Consider the following 20866-nt stretch of genomic DNA (forward strand, 5'->3'; position numbering starts at 1 on the left):
ACGTTTTTGGCTCGAGGAGGAGGCAGAGCCGCTTGCAGGAACAGATATGTGCGCTGAATGAAACAAGTCTGTCACCTTAATTCATTTAAATTGTCTTCTATTTTGGAATGCTCAGCTTCGGTAAGTGAGAAAGAAATAATAAAGATGAAAACCTTTTGGTCCACGCTGTCAAAGAGGAAGGAGAACGGAATTACTCCACCGACGCAAAGAGGTCCATGTGGACCAGCTCTACACCCTCGGCAAGGTCCTCGAAGGTGCATGGGAGTTCGCCCAACCAGTTTACATGTGTTTTGTGTGTCCCTCTGGGAGTCCTGTGGGAGGTGCTTCGGGAGTATACCCCCTGATACGGGCTGTTCGGTACCTGTACGACCGGAGTCAGAGTTTGGTCCGCATATCCGGCAGTAAGTCAGTCTCGTTCCCGGTAAGGGTTGGACTCCACCAAGGCTGCCCTTTGTCACCGATTCTGTTCATAACTTCTACGGACAGAATCTCAAGACGCAGCCGAGGAGTTGAGGGAGTCCGGTTTGGTGGCCTCAGTATTGCATCTCTGCTTTTTGCAGATGATTTGGTTCTGTTGGCTTCATCAAGCCGTGATCTCCAACTCTCACTGGAGCAGTTCGCAGCCGAGTGTGAAGCGGCTGGGATGAGAATCAGCACCTCCAAATCTGAGACCATGGTCCTCAGAGAAAAGGGTGGCGTGCCCTCTCCGGGTCGGCGATGAGATCCTGCCCCAAGTGGAGGAGTTCAAGTATCTTGGGGTCACGAGTGAGGGAAGAATGGAACGGGAGATCGATAGGCGGATCAGTGCAGCGTCTGCAGTGATGCGGACTTTGTATCGGTCCGTTGTGGTAAAGAAGGAGCTACGTCGAAAGGCGAAGCTCTCAATTTACCGGTCGATCTATGTTCCTACACTCACCTATGTTCACGAGCTGTGGGTCGTAACTGAAAGAACAAGATCCCGATACAAACGGCGGGACTGAGATTCCTCCGCAGGGTGTCCGGGCTCTCCCTTAGAGATAGGGTGAAAAGCTCTGTCATCATCATCGGCTCGAGTAGAGCCGCTGCTTCTCCACATTGAGAGGAGCTAGATGAGGTGGCTGGGGCATCTGATTCGGATGTCTCCCGGACGCCCTCCTGGTGAGGTGTTCCGGGTACGTCCCACCGGGAGGAGACCCCGGGGAAGACGCGGGACACGGTAGAGAGACTACGTCTTTCGGCTGGCCTGGGAATGGCTCGGAATCCCCCCGGAAGAGCTGGATGAAGTGGCTGTGGAGAGGGAAGTCTGGGCGTCCCTGCTCAAGCTACTCCCCCCGCGACCCGACCACGGATAAGCGGTAGAAAATGGATGGATGGATGGACAACGTCCCAACTTCATTGGAATTGGGGTTGTAATTCCTTTGAGCTGTAGTATACATTTAATATTTGGTTTAACCCCTGTTTGGGAAATATTACTAAACTATGATGTTAAATTTGGTTAGCTGGAGTTTGTGATGTTTCTTTCAATTGCCTTACGTTTAAGCAGAATCTACAGTTTTATGGATCAGGAAACTAGGATGGTGATTCCAAGACTGTTCTAATAGCCTTTCAGGTGCCATATTACATCACTGTTTTCTAACTGATGGTTCATGTTGGCGACAATTTCCAAGGTAGTCCTTTGTCATTCTGTTCTCATTGATATTGAACAATACAGCTGCTCCAGCAAAACAGCCCGGCAGCTACCACAGCTCACAGTTTGTACTGGTGATTGTGGCCAAAAGCACAATCGTTTCTTGTCAGACCGTAAAACTTTCCTTTAGAAGACTTTGCAAACTCTAGCAAAGCTCGAAAGTATTTGTGTTAGAGCAGTAACATTTTCTCAGTTCATGGTGATGTGAAACTATCCTGACTGTAAACTGTGACGCTGATGTTGCATCAGCTTTCAGGCTGATGTTGCATCAGCTTTCAGTTCTTGGTTATTTCTGACCGACCAGTGTCATAAAAGCTTGGAACCTAGCCCCTAAGGGGGAAAGCCAGCCCAACTCAAAACTCATTGCCTGAGCCCTGACAAATAAGGCAGGTTGGAGTCAGGAAGGGCATTCATCTCTAAAACCTATGCAAAAACGTATATAGAAATGAGCGTTTCAAAAAAGAAATTCTAAAGAATTGGACAAAAAAAAAAGTGCCCTGAAAAGTGAAGGACTATTTGGAGAAGGCTTGTCCAAAACAGCACTCCAAACCAGGAAAAGCGGGGATGAAGAAGTGTCATAAACGCTTTGATTTTATTTTGGAATTCAGACAAAGGATTTACACCTTTTACAGCTGCAGTTGTTGTTAGTTATAGAAATAAAGTTGTGTTGTTTTTATTGTATAGTAAGTATCTACAGTACGTAACAAAAAGCTCCAACTAATGCACTATGCACAACTGTTATTCTTGAAAGCACAGTATTGCCATGACATTTATACCAATGTAAATATTTGTAAAATAATTGATCCATTTTCTATTCTGCTTCATATTTTGTTTTCTATGATGTGGCCCAATTCAGATATTCCTATAGGTAAATGTCCTCATTAGGTGAGCTGGAATTTTTGTCCAGATGACTATGGGTGAAGGGCGGGGTAAACCTTGGAATGCTCGCCAATCGCAGAGCACATAGTAGAGTCGAACAACCACTCATACCTACTTTCACACCTCTGGACAATTTAGTCTTCAGTAACTTATCATGCATGTTTTTTTTTAAATGTGGGTGAAAGCTGGAGTAACCAGAGAGGTAGAGAATACAGGGAGAATATGCAACAATACCAAAGGCGACATTCTAACCCTCAACTTCAGAACTGTGAGGCAACCGTGCTAACCACTTAGCCCCACCTTGCTGCGTATGTAAAACCAGTGACCACAATTATATAAAACCGCAGTTTGAGCACAAACTCACATTAGCGGTATTCTCGAACGGTACATCTGTGGCCGTTCTACCCTTTCTATATACAAAGGCAACAATAGAACATAAATATATACAAGAGAAAGTAAGTAAAATGACGACAACTAATATTTTAATCTAATGGAAGATATATGATGTTCAAAATAGAACAAAAGTTCGTACTAAAAACTGAAGACAGCTTTAGGATCCAGATAAATCCCTTCTAATTGTGTTGCAGTGCTTCAGTAACTCCATCTGGCACACGCATCTAAGCAACAATGACTTAAGGACATTGATGGAGAAGTATAGCTCAATGCAGCATTGCACTTCTAAATGTGGGTGACATATATAAATTACAATTGGGAAACCTGCTGTTAAGCTGACAAACTAAATGTGATATTCACTCACGTGTCATAGGCTTCTGTCTAGATTATCTATCAAATATCAGGCATTCCTTTGTTGAATAAAAATAAAAGTACTTGATGTGAGTATTTTGCCCACTTCCATCAATATCTCTATCACTAGTCCCTTTTTTGTGTGTTTCTGGAAGCATTAATACTCTGGTGTATACACTTGAATCTGTTTTACACGAAACATAAACAACAGTATATCACATTATTATTTATTGATTAAATTGTCAAATAATTGCTATTTACTTGCATTCCTGAACTAAAAATGTTGTTTTAATGGTTGACTGCTTGATTCATTTCTAAACTCACTGACAAAGCTCCAGTTTGGGTAATAGTAAAATATTTAGAGCTCACTGAAATAGAAAGAGTCCACATTAAAGCATTTCAGGGTGCTGGATGGTTTCTTCTCATTTTTAGAGCAGATGGCCAAATAATGTGCTAAGCACTGTATGTCCATTACTACGTGGTATGTATTGTCTTTATTTTATTTTCATTTACAAGCTCACGAGAAACACACAAAAAAAAGCATAATTTTGCGACTTACCACCACTCTCATTATTTCAAGATGATGAACTAATGTGATAGCTTTAAAATGCGATTAAAGCAACTTTGAAGAAGACACTTTTCTAATTGATACTCTCCTGACACTTGACAGGCTGCTGACGTAGAGAAATTGGGAGTCATCATGTTATGACCGCAATCTGTGGGAATGCATTGAACTTCACTTTGAACGTCTGATTGACAGATTTGATGATTGACGGATCTCACACGCAAATCTCGGCATCGCCACATTAAAGATCACTGCAGCTAATTACGCCAAACTTTGATGCCATCATGCACTCGCACACCCTTGGAGTCTTCATCCTATTGCATATCAGCCATTGCATATTAGCTAAAATTACTTGTAGATGTTGGATACCTGATTTTATCCACATAGGCCAATTTGATCAACAACGGTAAGGACACACCACACACACACACACACACACACACACACACACATATATATATATATATATATATATATATATATATATATATAAAAACATCCAATTTCGCGTTTTTTAAAATCCTGCCTTAGTTCTGTTTCCCATGCTGAAACAGTCACACTTTAAGTCCTATTTTCCAAACGTTATTAAAATTGTAGCCATTCATAGTAAAGGCAGTCCTTATTGACAGAGCAAATGGTGGTGGTCCATTGAAATACACTTCTTTTCATAACAGTAAAGACAAAAGTTAATAATGGTAAAGACATAAACAACTTAAAAATTGTGTGATTTGCACAAATTACGTGTTGCCTTTCAAACTGCAGATACAAACGCATAAATAATCCTAACTCTTGTCTGTATACAATTGTAATAACGGTAAATATATGCAATAGTTCCGACACGTTCACCAAATCATACACGTCAGAAATAACATTTACATCATATAACAATAAAAATTTTTTGCTGTATGACATTACCTCAACGTAAAATGCCTGCCTCATCCTGGTACTTCAGCCGCAGATTCCTCTGGTGTATTGCAAGAACATAATGAGGCTCTCTGACTTTACTTTGCTTGTAAGTATACATCCAAAAATGCAGCTAGCATCTTCAGAAAACAAATGATGCAACTTCATTGGGGGCAGATGACGGCGAAGACGTTTTGGCTTTCGAAGTTTGAAAAATATTACTTTTGAAATTGTTTTGTTTCTTAGAAACATTTTACTGTTTTAATGATAACAGCTGCCAATAATTCTAATCAATTGCCAATAATTCTAATCAATTGATTTTCAAAAGGAAATTCAGTAGGGTATGTCTTTACTGTTATTGATCAAATTATATGAAGATGACACAAAATCGAGGCCTGATTCATGCTGAGCATATCTGTTTACACCTTTACACTGTCATTAGGCATATCTGAACTCAGCCATAAAAAGATTGTTTTCATGAGGATGCAGTAGTCTTTTTATATAAAAAGAAATGCTCTGTCATAAATACAAAACTAACTGCTTTGCAAAAGTAGAAAAATAACTGTTTTCATAGTGAAATTTAGCTTTAGGCACAGTGTGGCCACCCAACAGATCCATTGACAATTTCTTGTGATTTCCTACTTTTTTCTTTTCTTCATTTTTTTTTTGCAAGAACATATAGCGTAACCCCAAATGCTTTCTAAACTGTTGAAATGTGTGGCAGCTTCTATTTTACACTAAATTACCCAACATGAATCACCAAGGTTGTGCAGCACATGTCCACACTCCAAATGCAACCTTCCACTGGGAGGAAGTTAAGTTCAGAATGTGTGAGCAGAGAGAAACCAGTGCTAGCTGAACAAAATTGCGTGTTCAGTGGTCTGTAGATAGGCCTCTCAGAGGGGTTAGTCCCAGACAAATATCAGTGTGTTGTTGTCTGATCTGTGCCACACACATACACAACACTATATTTGATTGAATTATTCCAAAGATTGTTCTATTTAACTGTAAGAATACATTTGATCAGAACGTGTCCATATGGAATCAAATGTCCATATGACTTCAAATTAAATAATACATTGATTTTCTGTACATAAATGTTGCATGTGAAATTGTTGGGAGATAGCTTTAATTTTTAGGGCTGGTGCTGTGACCTTGCCTTTGCTCCGTGGTCTGCACCATCTTTATTTATTTATTGAAATAAACTGTGATTCAAGGTCTAGTTATGCAGAATGCAAGGCTGCGTATTACCATATTTTCTGGCAAGGTTAGTGCTCAACATGAACTCATGAGTGTAGTTCCAAGACATCATCAAACTCAGATCTCCAAACAATTACCACTACATTTCAGTAAACTGAGACAGCGTAGGGCAACCATTGACCTGTTGATGTATACTGTACACTACGGAAGAGAAATTTACGGTTTTATTTGTTTTTATTAGGATGAGTTATAGTCTACTCTGGCATTACAGAGGGCCTTTCTGAAGATACTGTATAGGACTCTCATTCCATAATAAGCAATGTTCTAACAGACAAGTACAACGCCATTTCCTTTCTAATTTTTGTGATCTTTGGGTGTTGGGGAATTGAAGCTGATATCTTTTTTTCCCTTTTGGTGTCAAATATGTTTAATTTTGCAACATTCATATCTGATTGGTATCTAATAGAAATAATTTTGCCAGTGAAAGTGTAGTCCATGAGTAACATGATTAGGAAGTGGACGAATTGGAGAGGATTTTGTAGAAATCTTGATGTAGATGCATTTAGGATAACTTTCATATTATCACCAAGTTGTATTGCTGGAATGAATTAGTGTTGAATCAGTCATGTAAAAGTGAATTGTAGGGTACTGTATGTCACTCTGGTGTGACAATATTATTGAATGTGGTTAAACCTTAGTATTTCCAATAACACCCCTCAAAGAGGCCTCAGGTACTTGGAGCGGTCTGTAGACCAGTTTTCATTTTGACGGCAAATTTTGATTTTGTTTTGAAAAGATTTTGAGAAAAATGTAATTTAGTTTTAGTCATAATTTTGTCATCTAAATTGACAAAATACTATGAGAGTATAGTCGACGGAAACTGCAGTCTATTTAGTCTACGAAAAGAAAAATGTGTGTAAAGGGTTATACTGTATGTAAACTTTCCCTTCACTTTCTAAGTCAGTACGTACACGTTTGGTACAAGTAGTACAGTGATACTCCCTCTAATGGTTCTTAAATGTCCCATATTCTGTCTGCCTTTTTAGACTTCCATAGAGTGACTCTCCAACATGGACTTAATATAAAAGTGTCCATTTCATTTAAAAAAAACGCCTTGCATTTGTTGTTTCTTGCAAACGCCAGACAAGGCCCCTCTGACAGCTACTTCTGTTTGACCCAGTTTTGTATCCGCTTTGTCCATATTTGGCTAAGACCGCCCCCTTTCCTCAGATTGGTTGCCTCTGTGTAGAAGACCCATTTGTGAGAGCACACGTATTTGTTAAGTTGACAGCGGTGGGTTGGGGATGGAAAGGGAAGGCGGAGATCTTCGCTAGTGACATCGATAAGCTCAAAATTCGAATGACCTGATTTCAGGCCTCTCGGCAGAAAAACATCTGGTACTCAGGAATTCGCAGACGATAATTAATTCATATTTCATGTTTACTTAGGGACCGGAGAGACAATATTACCCAAATACCAGAAAATATTACCCCTTTAAAAAAATCTCTGGCAGACATTACCGTCTTGTTTTTATTAATTGTTGAAAATGTCAATACATATCGTTTTCAGCTTCGTCTTCGGAAATGCATAAAAGTAGTTTTGTTAGAAAAAATATAATTGCCTATTACTATGATGAAAAATTATTTGTCAACAAAATTTACACAGCTGTGGACAGCTGGTCAGCTTTATAACCATAATCAGACATTGTTGCTTTCCTATTATTTCATAATTGATCACCAAAATAAAACAAGATGTGGTTACTAACCCTTACATCGGTTAAAGAACAAAAAAGATACACAGGGTGTCCTCAGTTTACGTCGGTATAGACTGACGTTTCGAGGGGATGGACAACTCACAATGAACTATTCACATGGCGCAAAATTCAAATCAGTTACCACTGTACTTCCTGTCTGACTCTAATACTGCATTAGTGATAGTATAATGCGTTACAACTTATGTGCATATTTGTAATTCGGGTTGCGTCACCCGTCGAAGAATCGGAACTTCATTGTTACCCAAGTGCCTCCCTGAATACAGTATATTCACTGATATTTCATAGCTGTTCTGGCATATTTATTTGTTAACTTCTATTATTAATAAACATAAGTTGCCTAATATGTATGATTTAAAGTTATGAAATAATTACTATGTAATTACAATTAGGAATGCGTTCAATGAGGACAAGAGCATACAGGATGATTCCAACAGAAACGGTTTTCTCCTAAGTGAAAATTTAAAATACTCAGTCTAATTGTGTTTTATCTACAGCGGAAAAGAAGCATAAGATGATGGGGATCATTAAGATCAGTGGTGTGTGCCAATACATTGCACAGCTATAGCATCTGCCTTAGTAATGTTCATTAACAGCATATAGCCTTTCGCGCCAATACACACACATGCACATATAAAGGCATCTTTATCACCGCAACAGAGCAAACACAGCATTAAATGGCATTGAGCTTAAATGGGTGTTTTAATAATCTAATTGTCAGGTCAAGAGGAGTTTGATCATTTAGAGGACTGAATACTTGCATACTCGACCATTTAATGAAGAAAAGTTTCTGGAAAAAAACTGTGCAGCATTTTGGGGGATTTCATTTTGTATTCTGTGTGGGAGATTACTGCCAACATTCTAATGATCCCTTCCTGTGTTCCCTACTTTTCCTCCCCTTCTTGTCTTCAACAGCAATTTGGCAAAATTTTAGACGTGGAGATTATCTTTAACGAGCGAGGCTCCAAGGTACGTAAACATAGCATTGTACAGTATACTGTATATTTTTGGTATTTCTTCTCACTTTAGTCAGTTTGCCCTGTCTGCATTTTCTCTCATGCAACCCCTCCGCCGTCTTCACAACTCTCTTTCACTCTGTGTAAGGGTAATTAGGAAGTTATCAGTTCCAATTGCCTCCAGGCAGCTCTTACACGTTCCCCGCCTGCCATACATTGAGACCTCCGCTCAACTGCCTCCTCTTATCTTAGTGCTGACATCAGGCTGCTCACAGTATGCAAACACACACTGACTTGCCTAGTTAACTTCCCGACCTATAGCAGCAGGAGATAAACGCAAATTGTCGGAGGCGCAAAGATGGAGCCTATCAAATAAACAAATTCAGCCTCACTAGCTGTCAATGTCGTGGGACATGTGGGAGTCTGACAAAGGTATTTGGTTGGCCAAGAATACAACGAAGGCCATTGGCCAACAATTTACTACAGATTTCTGGATATGCTTTTGACTGTTATGAGGTTTGATAATTACAAAATATATTGTGTCATATAAGCAATCGTGGAGTATCTATGTAATGAAAATGAATATTTATTTTATGTGAGCAGTTTGATGCAATGTTTATTCTCAAGTCAAAAATAGAATACCAAAAATATTTCAAAATGTAGATTTGTTTTAAATGAACAGTTATCTAATTAAGCAGGAACTGTACGAAACAAGAATTAGTATTTTTTTTTTTTTTTTCCTGTTTGCAGTTCCCTTAACATGTACACATCCTGTCAAAATAAGGCCTATTGAGCTTGTAAAACAATAGGAATGAGTTGTGTCTTGTAGTGTCACAAGACTCCTAATTGGTTGAGATTCTCATAAAGCACAACTGCTCAACCTGTACTGCTTGAGGGTGTGCTCACGCTTTTGTCTAGTTCTGCTGGGTCCAATAGTTTCTATAAATGTATTTTCAGTGGGGAATGAAAAGACAGAACTGAGAATAAAAACTGTCACACATAAAGTGATGGTGTTGATATTTATTTTCATATAGTAGTTGTGTGTAATGTCCTGTTTTCCCAACTTCCTAGCCTCCAGTTCCAAGTCATTTTCTAACCTCCAGGCTTCTCACCTCTGCTTTGTCTTTTTCCTCTTATTTTCTTTTTTCCTCACTTCCGTCCTTCGTCCATTTTTTTTAACCTCACTTCCTGGCAACTGCAGGGCTTTGGGTTTGTAACATTTGAAACAACTACAGATGCTGATCGCGCACGGGAGAAACTAAATGGTACAATCGTAGAGGGACGCAAAATAGAGGTGCCTGTCTTTGTTCCTCTCTGTTTTTGCCTTCTGCCCCCACCCCTCTTCTACCTCCCTTTCTTGTATCCTCCTCCTCCCACCCCTGACTCTGTCTTTCCTTTTTCCTTCTGCCTGAAGTTTCCTGCAATACCTTCCCTCTCTTCCATTCATCTCGTGTCTTCCACCTGCCTGCTGCACCTTGAACGCTGCATGCTGAAGCCTGATCTGACCTGTAAGTGTTTGTGACAAAGACAGAGAAAGATAAAGAACGATTCAACGACGTTTGAGTGTTTTCCCGTGTTTTGACACAAACAATAAATACTACTTTGCTCATGACGGATTGCGGCATGTGTGTTTGTGTGTGCATGCGCACGGAATAACATCAGTTTGTTTTGGGGGGAGTTAAAAATAAAGCAATCTACTTTCAATCAACAAAGCGTGGTTAGATATCAGACAATGGGCCTTTTAACGTTTGTTTCTTTTGTGTACAATTTAAATCAAAAGATTTTAGTTGTTTTTTTATCTTTTTGCTCTGTACATCTGTGAAAACAGTGGTAAAGTGTAATAACTAATTTACTGTTAAATAGGAGCATTTGTTAACTGACAAAGACATGGTTGGAAGATTAAAATAAAAAGACAACCCAGTGAAACCAAAATACACACCTGTGATATAACATGATGACCACTATAAAGCAAGGGATCCATGACAGAAATGATTTTTTCCCACTTATCATTCTGTTATTTTGAAGTACATCCATCCATCCATTCTCAACACTGCTTATCCTGTACAGGGTCGCAGGGCGCTGGAGCCTATCCCAGCTGACTTCGGGCGAAAGGCAGACTACACCCTGAACTGGTCGCCAGTCAGTCACAGGGCACATAAAGACACAGACAACCATTCGCACTCACATTCACACAGTCACTGAGTGGGAACTAAACCCAAAGTCAGGCGAGTGTACCACTACACCATCAGTGGCTATTTTGAAGTACAATCAAAATAAATAGTTTCTACAAATGCGATCCAAATCATAACATGTTTTTTTTTTTCATGAAAATGTAGGAGGAAAAATTAGTTTAAGTTCTGTTTTGTCAATTTACAATTTATTTATATGAATAGAAGGAGTTTTATTGTGCTGTTTTACTTGTAGGAGTAATTTCGATAGTGTCTCATTTCCTGTTCCTGGTTGCCATTCGAATAGCTGAGTAGCGTGGCTGGCATATGCAAATTTTTGAATTGGCCTAAAGGCAAAAATGAATAACCATTCATGCACTTCAAAGCAGTTTAAACTCTCATCTTTTTTGGATTTGGACTTGTTTTTTTACTACACTGTGTGCCTGATTCACTAAAATCTCACAAAGCAAGCGCTAAATTACGTGTTCACTTTAACAGATCACGGAGACTGCCGTATTTAAAAGACAGTTTTGCACTTATAGCACTCATGGTTTTAACCATGTAAAATTTGGGAGAGCACCGCAAGCACAAATTGAATTTTGAAGTGGGAATGGAAGTGTTAGTGGAAGAGTAAGTAATATGCAAACAAGCATATTACTGAGTTCGGCCTGGTACACACATATGGATTTTTCACATCTTAAAAGATTTTTTTTATCTGCTACAGACCCCACACAAAGATACAAAATCAGGGATTTAACAGTTTTGGTCGTATTCTGTGTGGTGTTCTCCGATAATCTCAACACAGAACACCACACACATAAAGATTCTCTTCCACCACCAAACTAGAAACAAGTCCTCTGAGGCAGAAATCTCACATGATCTCACAACAACCAAGAACACACACTTCCGGGTATGCGTCGATGTTTGCCGAGTGTTGCCGAAGGGCAGGAGTGTTGTAAAATGGTGAAGTTGTAGGAAAATACTTCTTGCCATCTGGAGATCCCACTTTTATACAAAAAAATGGCATTAGGCATGTGTGTTTATAGTTGGTACTTTATCCTTGTTCGTCCATTTCACATCACAATTTACAGGGTCATGAATTGTGGAGTTGTCGGCTTTCCCCACACACAACATTTTTGGTCGTAAATATTGAGCAAATCCATTCTTAACACACCTCTGGCAAAATTGTGACAAAAACAGCCCGATTGTCTTTGTGTGTGTACCAGGCCTCACAGGAACGAAATCTATCGCTTCGATAATGTTGAGGAAGCCAGCATCGAGCATAAAAGCTGTGTTTTGTTGGATGTAACTCGTCCCAAGTGCATGGGAATTGGATGCATGTGCTCATTCTTTGTAACTTGTTTAAAACTTCAGACAGCAAACTTGAAAAATTGCTCCGGGAGAGGCCAGCACCAATTGCCGTATCGCACTACAGTGACCCTCATGCAAGGAAATGCAGAGTTGAAAGACATTTTGTCATAGGTGATATGGCATGGCTCTTCCTTGTGACTGGCTCCAAGTCAGCCCTGAGATCTTACAGAAGCTCCAAAATTGCTTTGCTGAATAGATGTCGTGATAATTATTGTTTGTGGCATTTCAACAGTGTTTCCACGAGCAAAAACGAGCCGTTCATCACCTCTCATTTTGCCGATGCTCGTCTTCACTACATTACCCGCAGTCATCGTTACGCACAGCAGTTCCCCTTTACACCTGCCTTTCAGATGTGGTATTTAAAGATGCAATATCAGCCACCACAATTCGTTTTAGGTTTGATAAATTGCATCGCGCTTTCTTAATTAATCTGTTGCATCTATTCCTCACAATATTTTGCCTGTTCAGATAGAAATGTAGAAATGCAATGAAATGAACTGCGCCATAATTTTTCCTGTTGGGTAGACGCGTTCCTGGGTGCTGCCGGTTTGAAAATCAGCTTCCACATCCGTTTTCCGTGAGCAATTAATTAATTAACTCGTGGATTTTTACAGGGCTTGATCCCTATTCCCCACTATTTGCAGGGTAACGCTGTATAGGTATATATTTTTGTATTGCCGGTATGTTTTTTTAAGGATGAACGTGTGCAAATTAGGTTTTCCGATAGGAATGAATCTTGTGAAAGACTGACTGATCTTGGATCGAATTGAAATAACTTGAAATTTTTCTGTTTTTAAAATCCGTTCAAGATTCTGAAGATTTGTGATAACATTTTCTAACCAGTCATTTCAATTTTTTTTATGCATTGTCTATCTATGTGCAACTGTTAGGTTTTGTTTTTTTTCTTTTTACATGAAAGAATGTATACAAAATCTAACTGTTGACTTGACTGCATGTAGCCTGACTTGTATTATACAGCATGGAGAGTGGTTATGATGGGGTACATACTGTACCGTATATCCAGCTTTGCCTAATACTAACCTCTGCCTGCCTGCTGACAGGTCAATAACGCCACAGCAAGAGTAATGACCAACAAAAAAGTGGCAAACCCTTACGCAAACGGTAAGATGTCACCTTTATTTGTATGTCTGCATGCTCATTTGTTCTTTCAATTAGTGCCAGGTGTTGTTTAGTGGTTGCAAACACACAGCAACAGACCTTTTGGTTATTCATCAAAAGGTAGGGAAACCCAAGTCTACCAAGTAAATTCACTTTTGTAATGGAAAGGAAACAAAAGGTGAACATGCATCATCCTTTGACTTTAGCTGAATGAAATACATATTTATCAGAGAGAATGCTAAATCCATATTTGTCTGAGAGAATGTAGTTTGGAATATCACATAAATAGCCAAGTGCAGGCATAAGTTAATGGCAATAGGAAAGAAGAGAAAGAAAAACTGGAGCTAGAAGGATAAACGAATACAGCAGACTGACACTCAGTGGTGTTGAGACCTCTGCCTCTGTCAGTGCAAAATATCAAGCTAATAATAAAAATAATAATAATAAAGGAGCTTGTGTTTGTTTATCCAGCTGTTTGTTAGTTTGCAGAATACTTTTTGATTCATGGCATATGACAATTTTACTTCTTTTTTTTTCTATTTATGGATGCTGTGGACGTTCCATAAATGGCATAGTGACTAAAACCACAAAAATGTATCTGTACTTTTATCTTCATCATCCTTTTGGATAGTCATAATGAGCAAACCAATGAGTTGAATTGATTGTTGATTAATCACATCTTTAAGCAGTTGATTAATCGTGCCTTAAAGCAATCGAAGCAGCATGGATTACACTTGGGGCTCAGGTGGTAGAGTCATTGTCTGAACCCAAGTTCCCTTGTGACCATGTCGAAGCATTTTTGAGCAAGACACTGAACCCCCATTTGCTCCTGCTGCTATGTCATCAGTGTATGAATGAGTTTTTACTTTCCTATCATAACTCCAAGTATTGAATATTTCACCATGACGTCACACGCACCTCCGGGTGGCAAAAGCCCAACTGAACTTCAATGGTACCACGAGTACAAAAACCCTTTTGTCATTTGACCAAGGCAGAGCGATGGAAAAAACAGGGTAGCCGGATTCAATCATGATGTTGGCCTCCTTCTTTACCGCCGTAATTTGAATGTGGGAAGTGTCAGGTGAAAAGAAGATAGTCAAGTGAGGTAAACTGCTTTGACGGGGGAGACGGAATGCTGACCATAATTTGCGTACATTTCAACAGCTAAATTGATTCAAATGTAGATGTGGTAGAAATCCAGCCAGACTGTTCAATCTGTTGTTCGGATTAATGGCAGATGTGGTCTTTTGACACTCAAGTGTATAGACATGCCAGGTTAGCCATTATGTTTTGTTCAATTACTCAAAGACGCATCCAATGTTCGCTTCACAGTCTGTTTCACCGCTTTTCTTAGTACAACTATTTATGATATCCACACAATTTATCCTCGTCACCGACAGGTTCCCCTGGATTATTTAGATTGTTGCTTTTCTGCCACCTGGAAGTATCCGGGTGCCTACTGTTCACAAACATTATGCAATTGGGTGACGAGGTGAATGATGTGTGGGTGTGAAAGTGTTTTGAGTACCGTGAGCACTCTGTAATAATAATTATAAATTTAATCCTCAAAATGGATGGATGGAAATTCAGGTAACATAGCCCCACAATGAGGAAGTAATAAAATACAACAATAATAATTTGACTTTATAACGGTAAAGACACACCTCACTAATTTCCTTTTGAAAAGCCATTCATTTTACTTATCTGTGTATTAAAATTATTGTCAGTCGTTATCATTTAGAAAGTATTAATTGTTGCTTCGGGAAAAAAATTCTAAGAAAAAAAATATATTTTTCACACTTTTAATGCCAAAATGTCTTTACCGTTATGTGTTCCAAATTAAGTTTCATGATTTGTTTCCTGAAGATGCTAATTACATTTTTGGATATACAGAATTTTTCTCCGATTGCGTAATATATCTTTTCCATGAAAACTAACACGAATGCATCTTAGTGTCTTCAGTGTTCCTTTTTGGGGGGGTTCTTTTTCTAATGATCCTTCTTCGTCACTTAAGCTGTCTTTACCGTTAATGCCACTGGAGAAAGCCTCATTATGTTGTTGCAATAGACCAGAGGGATCTGTGAGCTGAAGTGCCAGGATGAGGGCACCAAGCTCCGTCGCCCCAAAATCCAATCGATTTCTTATATCGCTTATTCTCATTAGGTTTGTAGGTGAGTTGGAGAAAATCACAGGGCACATACAGACTAACAACCATTCATACTTACACTTCTGGACTATTCAGTCATGAACCTAACATGCATGTTTTTTGAATGCGGAAGGAAGCTTTAGTACCTGGAGAAAACCCACACAAGCATGTGAAAAACATGCAAAACTCCACACAAGAAACCATGAGCCTTGATAGGAACCCCAAATCTCGGAACAAATCCTGTTTCGTCCACAATACTCACTGTGTGTGTGTCTGTGTGTGTCTGTGTGTGTGTGTGTGTGTGTGTGAGCGTGCGTGTGTGTGTGTTTGTTCATTGCAGGCTGGAAGTTGAATCCAGTGGTTGGAGCAGTGTATGGTCCTGAATTTTATGCAGGTAAGAAAAAGCTCAAATAAGCAACTTTATTTAACAGCATAAAGAATGTTTTTTTTAATATCCTGTATGTACATTTACCGGTGTTGCATGAAGGACATGTCTGACTATATGCACTGGACTGATGGTATAATGCAATGACTGAATTCCATAGAGGTGCATGTGTGGCTGCACCAAGTTATTTGTGTAAGTGCAGTTTGAAATAGCGGCTTGGTTTCATGTGATGCGACTGTTCGCTCACCATAAATGTACTCCTTTTTACTCATTAGTCTGAAATCTGTTCATTTCTAGACAAGTTTACAGCACCCCTCTAAATAACTGTTCTGACAGAGAGAGGCCATCCATCTTTTTTATTTCTCCCCCACTCCCTCCCTTCTCCCCACTTTTCTGCCCCTGTCCCAGTAGTGTACATCTACTGTATCCCTTATTCCACCAACCCAAACAAGCAACAGAGCATGAAGAGATGACCTCCTCCCAATACAAACAGGGTAATCTTTCATTGAGTCCCCAAATTCCACACATGGCAAGCACATCATAGAACGAATTATTCTAGTATAAGTGCAATGTATACTGTATAAAGTAAGTCATGTAACATACATAAATGAGAAAAAGCAAGAGCATGTGGTGCATGCAGGCTTGGCGCACATTTTTTTTCATTTTAAATTCAACAGAAATATTCCAAGACATCATACTTTTTATTTTAAATTACTGTATTTAGATTAAATATTTTAAATGTAAAAATACATTGTTTTGAAAAATTGTCATGCAATATTTCATGGAAAATTGTAAATACATTTTGATGTTAAAAGTTAATGTTACAACATATCAGATATCACAAAATATTTTTGTTATTTTTTAATATCACATTAATACTATTAACTTTTTGCTTTGTTACAGATAACACCAAGCTGAGTTTTAGATATTGTTTTCTTTAAATGTTTAAATGCTTAGCATATGTTGACCGACATCGCATTCAATTGTTTTTAGAATGTTTCATAAGCAAATGGGAGTACCGTAGCCATCCTCTTCCATTTATTATGATTTTTTGGGGTTTTTCTTTTGTGGCACTCAGGGGGGAAAAACATTTTTTATAGTCCTGATCTACCGTGTCAGGTTAAAGATTTAAAGATCAAGTCATACAATTAAAAACTTGTCCAAAAGGAAAATATACTTTAAGGTGGCACAAGTTACACAATGCTCTGGAAGTAGTGAGACTCCTTTATTGTTGGAAATTGTGTTTTGTTAAATATGCGTTTTATTGTGGTTAACTTTTTCAAGTAAATAAAACAATTGTGTGTATGGCCCCTCAGCGACACAAATCACCTTTGCATCATATCTTTGTTATTAAAGTGAAACCCTGATTTTAGTTTCACACTTAGATGACAGTTAAGGATGGTAAAATGTTCCTGTAAAAAACATTGGCCAGTTTAAAAAGGTCTTGGGCACCGGAAAACATTATTACTTATATTTATTTTCTATTGAAATATTTGTTTCAAAATCTGAAAAGATCCAAAGTAGACCTGAGTCCTGGAACAGATTGTGTTTGACTTTCGAGGTTACACTGCGTATAAACTAGAAGCAGGCTAATGTGAGAATGTTATGTGGCTCTTGACTTGGCTCTCATTGCATTTTATGGCGCTGAAACTTGACTTTTTCTGCTCTGGTAAAATAGAAGTGGCCTTGAAGTGGTGGCAGTGGCTGGCGCGGGGGTGTGTTAAAATTGAAACGGTCTCTAAATGGAGTGTTCTTTGGATTCATGTGTCCGACTCATACACATACGCAGTCTGGCTTGCTAATTTATAGGATGCTAATGTGCCAAGTGGTCTGAAATGCACCACTAAAGTTTGCCAACCCTAAATGACACCGTATGCTTCCTTCCCTCTCAGGACAAGAGCAAAATGAATACACAGAATTTTCGAAGGGATGTCAACATAGTAGAAAAAGAGAAACCCAGTCACGCCCCTGTCTGTCTGCCCTCTTCAGTTTTCTTTTTTATACCTCCTTCCAGTCATCAATCAAACCCACCAAGCCCTTTATGCCGATATTATCAGCCAATATGAGTTAACTGGAGATGGATTTGTATCTATATTTACAACTGCCAGTAAATGACAATTAATAAGGGAAGAGGCCGAAGATAAATCTTTCAACCATGTTGTGAGCTTAGTCAATGTATTCCAAAGTTTCTCTGTGCTTATCACAGTTGTTATAGGCTGACTTCAGCAGTTCACGTCATGATGAACGTCATCGACCGTACACAGTTTATACAGAGTTAAATAAATCTCAGTTGAAATACATTACTTATCATTACATCGGCTGCATAACTAATTCTACACCTGCAAATGAGATTTCATGTCAATCATACCTGCCGCTTGTGTCGTCAGAATGTGTAATTGCCTCATGCGGAGTTACACTTAATATTGGTACACGCAAGGTATACATCATACAAATATATCATATCTGGACAAAAGTCTCAGGCAGCATCTTTTAATGAATCAGATATTTTCCAAAGGCTATTTGCCGTTCGGTCAAGACTGCATCCCATGGCACGAAACAAGGTTCATAGTGAATGCACAGTGAATGATTTTGGTGTCAAAGAACCTAACTGCCCTGCACACACCTACTGAGACTGCAAGACTAAAAAATATAAACAATACAATAAGACACACTTCAAAATCTCTCCACCCAGAACAGCGGAATCCATTCACTTCTGATACAGTTTCTTTAATAATGAAGTGTCTCAATACTATTGTCCATATACAGTAATATATACAGTAATAATGCCTGGATCAGACTACAATGTTTTAGTCCCTTTATTGAACTGATTTGATATCATGTCTGGATTTTTAAATCGGGCTGACATATTCTGTCAGGATCGACAAAACTTCTTGAAATATGACATAATCCACAATCAACGATTTGGCCGTACGATACCAAAATGAAAAGTCAAGCATGTTGTTTTTTTGGGATATCTTCCATGTAGCGTGACATATCAATGAGAACACTCCAACATAGCACCTTGACATCGACCAATAGGATTGTGTCTCACAATGACGTTTAACCTCCATTGGTCGCCATTGTCAACATCTATTTGCGCGCACAAACCAATGTTTAGCGAAACTTTATAGCATGACTAGACAGGGACGCCGGCATAATGGTTACGTACAAACATTAGTGCTTGCATGAGCTAGCTATCTAGCTAGCTACATTTTGCCTGCTTTTCAGTCAGTGAATATTACCTCAAGCTCTCCTTGGAGAAATAGACCAAATCAAACCGTCCTCTCTGGAGCACACTGGGACAATACCACACAATTTTATTCTTCTTTTCCTTTTTTGTATTTTTATTTATTTATTTTTTTTTTTTACACAAAACATTCCCATAATCAAAACTAGCGCCTCTTTTTTTCTGCCAATTGATCTTGTTGCCACCATGGAAATGGTTATATCCCGTAGCATTGACACATTTTCAGGTCCTGTCTTCTCCGATATCTTAATTTGACAAGATTAGTCCAATGATCATAAATTTTTTTTTTTAAAAAACGGGATACGGTGATATCGCAATACATCTTGTAGTGTTGACACTGTTCTGACCCAGACACTGAGAAGTATCCTTTCATCACTGGAAGCCAACTTTATATATATAATAACTGCTGGGTAAATATTGATTTTACCTGTGTTACTTTATTTGCATTGCACCTTCATCATTGTGCAAATCGTTGCATGATATATCATATAAGCACATTGAAAACCTTTCGGGTTTGTGTTTCCATTTGCCTAATTAGAATTGTAGGGTTGCACTTTGAAAACTTGTTTTATAATTAAACGGCTCCCAAGGAATGACATGATCATTACATGCTGGCTGTGTTTGAGAAAGTAATGCTTTAATGTTAAAAAAAAAAAATGCGGTAGAGGGTGGCACAGTCTGGGTATTCCGAATAGTTTTACTTTATGATGAGAATTAAACTTAAAAATTATCCACATGGAAGTGAAAGTACGTGGAATCAGGACGTCTTCTGGAATAATGATGACTTCATTTAATCTAGTTTGGGGCTAGAGGAAAGCAGGATGTAAAGCAGGATGTAAGGACGATTAATCACTCTTTATCAGACGGCTTTTCCCAGCACCCATCAGCTGAATCGGCCTCCATAAATCCTGGCCAGCTGACAGTGCACTCCATCTCCATTGCTAGGCTTGGCTACAGGTTTATTGTGCGCAAATCCCATTCAGAAGAATGACAGATGACCTCCACAGCATACATGTGGTATTAAGTTTTACACACATAACCCAAAACAACCACACACCAATTATATACTAACGTGTGAATTTGTATTAATAAATATCGATTTTAAAAATGTCTCTGGTTATTTTATTTATTCAGTTCTATCGCATTAGAATTCAGATAATGACTAATTATCTTTTTTTATCTTTTCACTTTACTCTTTTTTTAACAAGTTATAGTATTGATCGTTATAGAAGTTATGAATGGAACTTCAAATGCATATGGATGTACAGTATGTTTGAGAAGGAAAATATTGTACACTACATAGGCAAAAGGACGATAAAGGAAATTTAAAGCTAATTGATTCACTGTCTTCTAGATTTTAGTTTGATGTGTGTTAGTGTTTGACAGTGGCTTGTCACTGCGGCTCTCCAGAACACAACAAATAGATTGAAATGCAAAATTAATAAAATGACAAGGAAAGCCTCTCAAGGCTTTTAACACATGCTGTAAAATGTGCAAATGGGAACGCAAACATTATGGATTTTATGTTGTTGTATCATCATTGGTCCAGAGCCAGCCAGCAGTCACTGTCACCTCTATGATTCAATCTGGAGTGATGTCATTTTACTGGTAAATACAGTACATTCACTGAAAAGAGAATGTTTGGTGTTTGACGTTTTGTCTTTCTGACTGTTTCCAGCGTTAAACCAAAAATGTTTTAACAAATTACATCTTTGTGAGTGTGAAGCGGCTGGGATGAGAATCAGC

At 38.6% G+C, this 20866-nt stretch overlaps 1 protein-coding gene across 2 annotated transcripts in view; it reads left to right on the forward strand.

Annotated features, from left to right (window-relative positions):
* rbfox3a (RNA binding fox-1 homolog 3a) overlaps positions 1–20866 on the forward strand; it is a 330465-nt gene that overhangs the window by 262437 nt on the left and 47162 nt on the right. For both annotated transcript variants that reach the window (XM_061705693.1, XM_061705694.1), the window contains 3 exons: positions 8644–8697; positions 13285–13345; positions 15829–15882. In XM_061705693.1, coding sequence (XP_061561677.1) covers positions 8644–8697; positions 13285–13345; positions 15829–15882 — 169 coding nt within the window. The remainder of the gene's footprint in view (positions 1–8643; positions 8698–13284; positions 13346–15828; positions 15883–20866) is intronic.

The sequence above is a fragment of the Phycodurus eques genome, chromosome 19 (assembly GCF_024500275.1).
Source record: "Phycodurus eques isolate BA_2022a chromosome 19, UOR_Pequ_1.1, whole genome shotgun sequence".
NCBI lineage: Eukaryota > Metazoa > Chordata > Actinopteri > Syngnathiformes > Syngnathidae > Phycodurus > Phycodurus eques.